At 39.6% G+C, this 10,000-nt stretch overlaps 1 protein-coding gene across 1 annotated transcript in view; it reads right to left on the reverse strand.

Moving 5' to 3' along the window:
- LOC121376277 overlaps positions 1-10,000 on the reverse strand; it is a 66,447-nt gene that overhangs the window by 36,466 nt on the left and 19,981 nt on the right. Inside the window, exons 4-5 of the mRNA XM_041504146.1 lie at positions 8,209-8,339; positions 1,201-1,336 (exon numbers count right to left, since the gene is read on the reverse strand). Coding sequence (XP_041360080.1) covers positions 1,201-1,336; positions 8,209-8,339 — 267 coding nt within the window. The remainder of the gene's footprint in view (positions 1-1,200; positions 1,337-8,208; positions 8,340-10,000) is intronic.

A 10,000-nucleotide genomic window follows, 5' to 3' on the forward strand; every position in this document is an offset into this window, starting at 1 on the left:
AAATAAATAATTTTTAATGTAAAATTGAAGACTGATAACCCACTCCGTACGTATTGGTATGGTTCGCTGTACTGCGGCCACTAAAATAGACTCGCCCAATATTTTTAGAATCTGTATGCTCCCAAATAACGTTATAAAAGGCGAAGTGTGATTGGTCAATATTTAAATTATTATTTACAGACGAAATGTTACCTGGACATTGGGGACTACGCAGTGTTGTTAGTTTTAAATCACTGGCAGGATTCTGCAAGTAAGGTTTTGATTGGTGGACATGAGCTCCAACTGGCTGGTGTTAGATCCACATGTAATTGTGGAGCTAATTTTAATTAGATTGGATTCACCTCTCATTTCTGGAACCGCCACAGCGGGTGCCACCTCTTGCCCTGCCCCAAGTGATATTTCTAGATTACATATTTCAAATGCGCTTACATTAACCACAGTTTCAAAGAGGCTATCTTGTTTGTTTTTTTCTCTCATCCATTTCAAGCACACTTATTTTTATGCTAATATCTAATTAAGGTTCAAGCACGCTGTCCTGGGTACACGCGTCGGCTATCTCGACTTTCTGTCCAGGGCAGTGGGTTAGTTGTTAGTGTGAGTGGGATCCGGTACCGGTATGCGAACCCAGTACTTACCAGCCTTACAACCTCTGCAATTAAGAAAATGGCCAAGGAAAAAAAAAAAAAAAAAAAAAAAAAACTGACATAAAAACAACAACACCTAAATATAAGTCCAAGGCAAAAATGCCGATTACCATGGGCAACTGCAGGGGTTGCCTTAAGTAAAAAAAAGAAAGAAATGTTTTATTTAACGACGCACTCAATACATTTTATTTACGGTTATATGGCGTCGGACATATGGTTAAGGACCACAAAGATATTGAGGGAACCACCGCTGTCGCCACTTCATGGGCTACTCTTTTCGATTAGCAGCAAGAGATCGTTTATATGCACCATCACATAGACAGGATAGCACATACCACGGCCTTTGATGTACCAGTCGTGGTGCACTGGCCGGAGCGAGAAACAGCCCAATGGGCCCACTGACGGGGATCGATCCCAAATCGACCGCGCATCAAACGAGCGCTTTACCACTGGGCTACGTCTCTCCCCCCCCCCCCCCCCCATCACTCTCAAAAAGCCCTTCGACTAAACGTTAGAGAAGAGTACTAAAAATACTACCGTGAGAACGCGCACTTGCCTGTTGTGGTTTTGTCTCGAGCCTGACCATAAAGTTCTCGAAGTCACCCATGGTATCGAAGGGTGTGGCCGCCACTTCTACGTACGGATCAATGTGGTTTCCTTCCAGAAAGTTCATAGGGTTCAATCCGCCGTACCTGTGATAAGAGAATGGTACACCATCCGTTAGCGTAGATTTAGAATCAACATTAAAGGCGTGGCCACATGATACGAGTGCCTTGCACGCGAAATGAAAAGTCACGAGAATAGTCGATTGGGACAAAACAACATTACGATTTTATCGGTTGCTTTGCAATTGGCTATTCTCTTACGAGGCAATCGTATCGTGTAGCGTCACCTTAACAGGTGGTGCGATGATAATCTTATATCGATGAGTATGATACCGACGGCGACGATGGCGATGAAGATAAGTTGTTTAGACAGTGTAACCGAGCGTTGTTGTTGTTTTGCGTTCTATATGAGGTAGGGAAAAGTGAAGGAGTGGAAGGAAGAGATACACAAAGGGGGCAGGGAAGGAGAGACTAAGACAGACATGAAAAGATATATATATATATATATATATATATATATATATATATATATAGAGAGAGAGAGAGAGAGAGAGAGAGAGAGAGAGAGAGAGAGAGAGAGAGAGAGAGAGAGAGAGACAGAGACAGAGAGAGAGAGAGACAGAGAGAGACAGAGACAGAGACAGAGAGAGAGAGAGAGAGAGAGAGAGAGAGAGAGAGAGAGAGAGAGAGAGAGAGAGAGAGAGAGATTTGGTTCCCCAATAATTCGGAACGTACAAAAAATATATATAAAATGATGTTTGACCAGTGCAAACACTAGGATGCTCCAACACACATTTATTATACAGCCACTGATATTTTATGGATATGTATTTAATATGCAATTTTAGTCATTAAAACGTCTTAGTCGGTAACATTTCAACAATGGTAACAACTTATAGTCTGTCCCATCCATCTACAAAAATGTTAGGTTTGTTGTAAATAATTTCAGTTTTGTGTAACGTAAGAAAAAAGTAAAAACGTTTTGGAAATAAATGTTAAAAAGTACTATTTTTGTGTCCAATTTAGAAAATAATCGGCTCAGAAATAAATAGCTTGTAGTAAAAACCATAGCTTGAAAAAAGGCCTTCCCTGTGGGACGGACAGTCCATTTATAGGTATAATCATTATTTGTCAAATTCAGATGACCTGTCTTACTGAATACAACTGTAACGTATTTGTGTCACAGAATAATTGAGCCACTGTGAAATAGTGGACCAAGTGCATTTTTGTCATTTCTGAGTTAGGTGCAGAAATGAAAAGAGGTAAACATTATCTTTCAGTTCAGTAATGGTCTTAATCATGATCTGGTTCAATTTTTAAACAATAGGCGACATTACATTATTGGACTCACAGTAAGTCTTGTTTATTTGTACAAGAGTGGGCCAAGTGCTGAATCCAATATGGCTGCGCCCACGAAGACTAACAACATGGCCACCAAACGAGGAATCAGATACTAAGTATCATTTATTTTATACCTTGCTACATTTATACATTTGCATTTTACTGAAAATATTTTAGAAATGCTTCCAATATGACGGTTTTAGCATGTAGACCACTATTTCACTGAATGATAAAAACATACTTTAATTTATTATATATTTTTCAGGACCCTTAGATGATTCTAATCAGGATCCAATAAAGAAGAAAACAACCAATGCTTGTGTTCCATGTGAATGGGTGGATTTTGCTAATGGTGAAAGGAGGAAAACTACTTTTGAAGATGTGAGAATGGCCACATCAGATTATTTAAATTCTAAATGGATTGGCAGATCATATAAACATGAAAAATGTACTGATGAGGGTGATGTACACGGGTTGAAAGTCTAATAGATATACTTCAAAACGGAGACAACACTGAAGATGTTTTTATTTCTGGGCTAACAGTATAGAATATATTTATAAAGGTTGTTCAGAAAGCTACAAAATGTTTTACGACAGGCTGAAACAGTGTCAAGGTTATTAGTGTAGGACGTCGTGTTCCTTGCTGTACCTAATCAAGCAGGCTTTAACTATTCCAATTATAGTTCCATGTGTCACTTGTTACGTTTTATTGTTTAAAGGCATACTGTCACTGATTTAAGGACCTTATTTCTCTAAAAGATTAATAATAAATCAAAATTACATTAATGTTTACAGACCAAATCTAGATATTGCATCACTTTAACTACACCATGATAGAGTGAAATCCATGTCAACCCTCTCAGCAATGTTACGTTTTGAATTATGGACCATTGCCATAATTCAATTATTTTTTACAAAATATTATTAATAAGTGGCGTTTGGTGGTTACGTAGATGGTTGAATAAAGTACATTTAGGGACAAATCAAATATATATATATTTAAGTAATACTTTGTTAGGCCATGTAATAGGTCAGTGGTCTGTGACAATATGCCTTTAATAAACGTTTGATAAATAAATTCATGAGCATTATGCAATTGTGTTCTAGAAACATTGACCTATTCGTAGTGCAACACTGGTCCAGGTACAAAATATATATTTTTGGTAAAATGTCTAAATTTGAGCAACATGATCATTTGGGTGAAAATAGATCTCCAGTGAGAATATTCAATAATATATATAGTTGTCACAATTGTATTACAGTCTTCGAACTTTGGAAGCTTTAAAAATTAACTTGGCCAACTATTGCATTCAGTGGCTCAATTACAAAACTGCGTGTGCACACACACACACACACACACACACACACACACACACACAATCACAGTTCTTCAAGAATTTGACGTATTTTTGGAAGGCGCTGTCTTAATCTTATATCGGTTACCACAAATTCTGTCTTTATCTACATCAGCTTCTTTCGCGACAGTTCAAGCGGAAAGGGCACCGACCGGTTTCTGGTAGCTCTTTTACCCGGCGATCATCAAACAGAAACTGGGTCAAATACATATTTTCAACCAGCTGCCGTTGCAACGCTCCGCTTGCTACATGCTTAGCATTTACAGACGTATAACATTTCATGTTATAACAGTCGACCTATTTACAAAAACCGCTAAAGTAAAAATATATATGTATAAAGACATAAAAATTAAAGTAAAATTAAAGTAAAATTCTTCGATGACTGAAAATTTCAGAAACATTTTACAATATTTCAGGGTCTTTTTTCTTGCTGTAAAGTAAAAATAAATACCTTCTTTCTTTTTTTTTGTGGCATAAGATTCTTTACATTAAGTATGCCAAATAAATATAAATATACAGTACATGAGCAGACACATAAAAAAAATCAATTGAACAGGGAGGCGGTGAAGATGGGTTGTTGCCTAATTCTTACACTTTTGAAGACTACCTATCCTAAAATACAATTCCCTTCATTATACAGGTAATATGTATCATAACAAATGCGGCTAGGTGTACATGCAACAGCTTTCAAAATGGATGTGTCACAATGTGTAATGTCTGTATCCATATCATTGTGTAACTTTACAAAACATTTGACATCCAATAGCTTATGATTAATAAATCAATGTGCTCTAGGTGTGTTTTTAAAGAAAACAATCAATTTTTTTTCATTAGGTGATGTTAGTGTGTCTTTGACAATTTAGTAGGTGATAAAAAAAGACACAATTTATTTTTTTAAATTTAAAAAACCCAAATAATAATAATAATAATAATAATAATAATAAAATAAATAAATAAATAAATAAATAAAAATAATAATAACCCTAAAACAACCCTATAAACAACCAGCAATATACTCCAAAATCCAAACAAACTTCGCATGCCCATATCTATTCAAGATCCAGGCATGTCCTACTAACTGGAACAATTTTGAATATCTTATGAAGGACGAAGGGGAGTTTAAAAGGGAAATTTGTATACGTCATCCAACACAGATTTTATTTAGGGCTATTTCTTCTGACATTTAACTTGACGCCAGTTTAGAACTGGTTTTCTAAATTTTACTATTAATTACCTTTGTGAAAGGTTCGGAAAGGGGTGGACATTACGCATAATAGTGGTTATGTTAACCCCACTCAGTAAAGTGTCCATACGACTACCTGGCAAGATTCTCAAGTGACTCAATGTACTAAGAAAAGGAGGCCAGTCTTTTCCGCTATCTGGGCTGTCTGTCCAGGACAGTGGGTTAGTTGTTATTTGGTTAGTGGTTAGGGAGAGAGAATAGGGCGTAGTGACCTAACACCTACCCATTGAGCCCTTAAGAACTCGTCCTGGGTTGGAGCCGGTTCCAGGCTGCGAACCCTGTACCTACCAGCCTGTAGTATGATGGCGTAACCACTGAGCCACGGAGGCCGGTAACAACATATACTTACAGTCTCCATTTATAACCATCGAGAAAGGTATGACGTGTGTCCTTAACGATTTTGTAATTCAGCAAAAACAAACGAGAAACCTTTTTTTTTAAATTGAACCAAAAAACCCCACTTAAAACATCAAGACACATATACATACAGTCTGCATGTGTAACTATATAAAAAGGTATAAAGTGTGTCCTTAGCTATTTTGTAATTGTCCAAAAACAAACAAATGAGAAATCCTTTAGAAATAAAACTTGAAATGGCCCTTAAAGCATCAAGAAGTGTATACATACAGTCTCCATCTGAAGCTAAGCTATCTAGAAAGATCTGAAAAGTGTCCTTAGAGATTTTGCAATTGACCAAAAACAAACAAACGAGAAATCCTTTTAAAGTTGAAAAAGAACTTGAAACACCAACAAGCATATATACTACTCAAAAGAATTTAAGGGTCAAAAATTTATAACCAAATAAGTTTCAGAGTGTATTAGATTGATGATGTAAACTACACCAAATTTTTTATTTATTGTTCCATATTTACAAAAACCCACAAATAAACGTCACTGTATACAAGAAAGTCACATGACATGCTGTCAAAGTTGAAGGTTGTCAAACATGGATTTTACACATTAGAACATTCGTTTAATAGTGTGTGAATCCACCCCTGGCGCTAATACACTCGACACATCGTTGCCTCATGCTGTTGATCAGACGTCTGAAGAACTCTTGGGGAATGGCCTGCCACTCTGCCATAAGAAGTTGACCCAGATCATGAAGGTTGGCCGGAGGGGCATGGTTATCCCGAACTCTCCTGCCTAATTCGTCCCAGGCGGGCTCTATTGGGGCCAAGTCAGGCGAATATGCTGGCCAATCCATCCTGGCGATACCTTGTTGTCTGAGAAAGTCCGTTACCACCCTGGCGCGGTGGGGTCTGGCATTGTCATCCTGCAGAACTGCCCCGCCGCCAATCTGCTGAAGGCCTGGGAGAACCAACGGCCGGATAATCTCATTCAGATAGCGGATTCCATTCAGATTGCCATCCACCACATAGAGTGGGGTCCTGTGGTGGATAGAGATGCCGCCCCACACCATGACGCTGCCACCACCGAACCGGTGACGTTGTCTAACGTTAACGTCAGCGAAGCGCTCCCCAGGACGTCTGTAGACACGAACCCGACCGTCGTTGAACTGGAGACTAAACCTGGACTCATCAGTGAACATCACTCGACCCCACTGAACACGTTGCCACCGTAGATGAAGCGTGCACCAGTGACGTCTGGCCGTTCTGTGACGTGGTAGGAGTGGTGGTCGAACAGCCTGGCGACGGCAGCGTAGATTATTGGCTCTCAGACGATTGCGTATGGTTTGATCAGACACTCGAGTTCCAGTCGCAGTCCGCAGATTGTCACGTAATCGGCGTGCAGTGGTTGTGCGTTGACGTAGAGCCATATTGGTGATGTAGCGGTCCTCTCTATTTGTAGTACTTCGGGGTCTTCCCGAACGTGGACGATTTCGAACAGAATTCGTTGCTTGGTACCGTTGCCACAGTCGGCCAACGACACTCTGACTGACACCAAGTCTCAGAGCAACATTTCTTTGCGTATTGCCATCCTGAAGCCAAGCAATAGCCCTTCCTCGATCTTCGATAGTCAGTTGAAGTCGTACCATTGTCGAATTTGGAGTGTGCACCGTACACGAACGCAAGCTCCAATTATACGGAAATTCAGCATTGGGAACATGGAATACAGATGCAAAGCGTGCAAATGAAGCGCTTTGTGAAAAAGCAAGTTATGGGCACTTAGCAGACCTTTCGCTTTCGCCCTAATTTACGTGCAAATGTAAGCATGTTTTCGCCATTAGAACTAGTCGACAGTGTCAATGACAGTTGATTTTAATTCATTTATGGGTTGCTTAGACCCACTTTCGTCAAAATGGAACAATACCATGCGTGACATTATATACATAAAGTTTCCATTTGAAGCTGTCTGGAAAGGACTGAAGAGTGTCCATGGCTATTTTTAACTGACCAAAAACAAACGAAAACCCTTTTTTATATAAATCCCTGAAAACGTCTTTAAAACACAAAGAAGCATATACTTACAGTTTACATGTGTAGCTATATAGATAAGTCTGAAGTGTGTGCTTAGCGATTTTGTAATTGACCAAAAACAAATGAGAAACTCTTTTAAAAACTGAAGAAGCCCTTAAAACGAAAAAAGCCCTTAAAATCTCAAGAAGCATATCTTTACAGTTTTCAGTTATAGCTGTCTAGGAAGATTTGAAGAGTGTCCTTAGAGATGTTTTAACTGACCATAAAAAAGGAAAAAAAACTTTTAAAAAACAAACTGAAAAAGCGCTTAAAACACTAAGAAGCATCATAGGCGTACGTCTGACTTTTGCTTGAATTAAATGAAAATATCCGAATCAGGGGCTTAATTCACAAAAGTCTCTGGGCTCTGCTAGACAACAAAGCATCCTCTTTGCAAGTCTTTTAGCATCGCACTGCGAGATCGCAAAGTCGCGAGAGTTTAGTGAATTAGGCCCCTGAACAACATTTATTCATATTAGCATTAGTCAAACAGGCGTAGAGGTTTGTAAACGAATCACAATGCATTTTTCAATGAATCACAACTACAATTGATGGGTAGAATGATCGGTGAAAAGGTTTCAGGGAGAAGCATATACATACAGTCTCCATTTGTAGCCATCTAGAAAGGTCTGGAGCGTGTCCTCGAGTATCTGGTAGTTGATCCAGTCGGACCGATCCATGTCGGTCGTGTTGATGAGGTGGAGGTACTTCAGAAACCGCTCCACTCTACCCTGACAACAACAACAAAAAAACGACAACCAATCACAATACAGTCAAGTCTGTTTTAGGGCGGGGCGTAGCCCAGTGGTAGAGCGCTCTCTTGATGCGCGGTCGGTTTGGGATCGATCCCCGTCGGTGGGTCCATTGGGCTATTTCTCGTTCTAGTCAGTGTACCACGACTGGTATATCAAAGGCCGTGGTATGTGCTGTCCTATCTGTGGGATGTGCATATAAAAAAATCCCTTGTTACTAATGGGAAAATGTAGCGGGTTTCTTCTCTAAGACTTTAATGTCAAAATTATCAACTGTTTGACACCCAACAGTCGATGATTAATATATCAATGTGTACACCACGACTGGTACATCAAAGGCCGTGGTATGTGCTATCCTGTCTGTGGGATGGTGCATATAAAAAATTCCTTGTTACTAATGGGAAAATGTAGCGGGTTTCATCTCTAAGACTTTAATGTAAAAATTACCAAATGTTTGACATCCAACAGCCGATGACTAATATATCAATGTGCTCTAGTAGTGTCGTTAAACTAAACAAACTTTAACTTTAAAATTTATTTTGTAATACTAGTGTCAGACTACCACCTGTCACAACTGAGTTAGCATTAATGACACTACCTGGAGCACAAATGTTCTCCTGCAAAAAACCCCACTGTATAGCCCTCGAGTGACCGAGTGAGATACTACTGCTATTAAGTCTTGTTTTCGTCATCATGTTACTGTTTGTTTGTTTGTTTGTTTGTTTATACTTTTTTTCAAGCTTATATCCAATTAAGGTTCAACCCCACTGTCCTGGGTACACAGGTCACCTATCTGAGCTGTCTGTCCAGAACAGAGGGTAGGTTAGTGGTCAGTGGTTACTTAAAAAATTTCGGTGTAGTGGTCTTACACCAGGTGCTACCCACTCAGTTGTTAAACTCGCTTTGGGTGGGAGCCAGTACCGGGATACGAACCCATTACCTACCAGCCTTATGTCCGATGGCTTAACCACGACGCCACCGAGGCCGGTGTTAGTTGTTAGTTGCTACTGAGTCGTTAAAACTCGCTCTGGATGGGAGCCGGTACCGGGCTGCAAACCCTGTACCTACCAGCCTTATGTCCGATGGCTTAACACCGAGGTCGTGTAACAGCTAACCCAGTCATGAGTAGGACGCAGCGATATAACTAAATGGCTACGGCTGGTAGGTACTGGGTTCGCATTTCGGTACCGATTGCCACCTAGAACGGATTTAACGACACACTAGGTTGGTTTAAGGCCATTACGCCGACGTCTCTCTCACTAGCCACTAACAACTAACCATACAGTCCAGAATGCTGAAGTTAGTTCCCAGCACAGCGTGCTTGAACCTTAATTGGATATAAACACCAACACCACCAACACCACCAACAACAACCAAATAGTTATGACCGTTTTTATGTGCGTGGTTTTTAATGTAGCGCGGGTGCGGAACTCGAAAAAAAAGATGGTTATCAGTAACAGCGCGGTATCAAAAACCGTAAACATGGAAAATGGACCGAATTCTCATTGACATCGTGGATAAAATCTGCTTTAAGGGAATATCAAACTGGCCTTTGTATCTCACTGTAACAATTCTCTTTTTAACTTTGATCAACAATCTATTTGAACGAATTGGAGATCGAGGTGAATTATCTCCCCTAT

Source organism: Gigantopelta aegis, chromosome 1 (genome assembly GCF_016097555.1).
Source record: "Gigantopelta aegis isolate Gae_Host chromosome 1, Gae_host_genome, whole genome shotgun sequence".
In the NCBI taxonomy this organism is placed as follows: domain Eukaryota; kingdom Metazoa; phylum Mollusca; class Gastropoda; order Neomphalida; family Peltospiridae; genus Gigantopelta; species Gigantopelta aegis.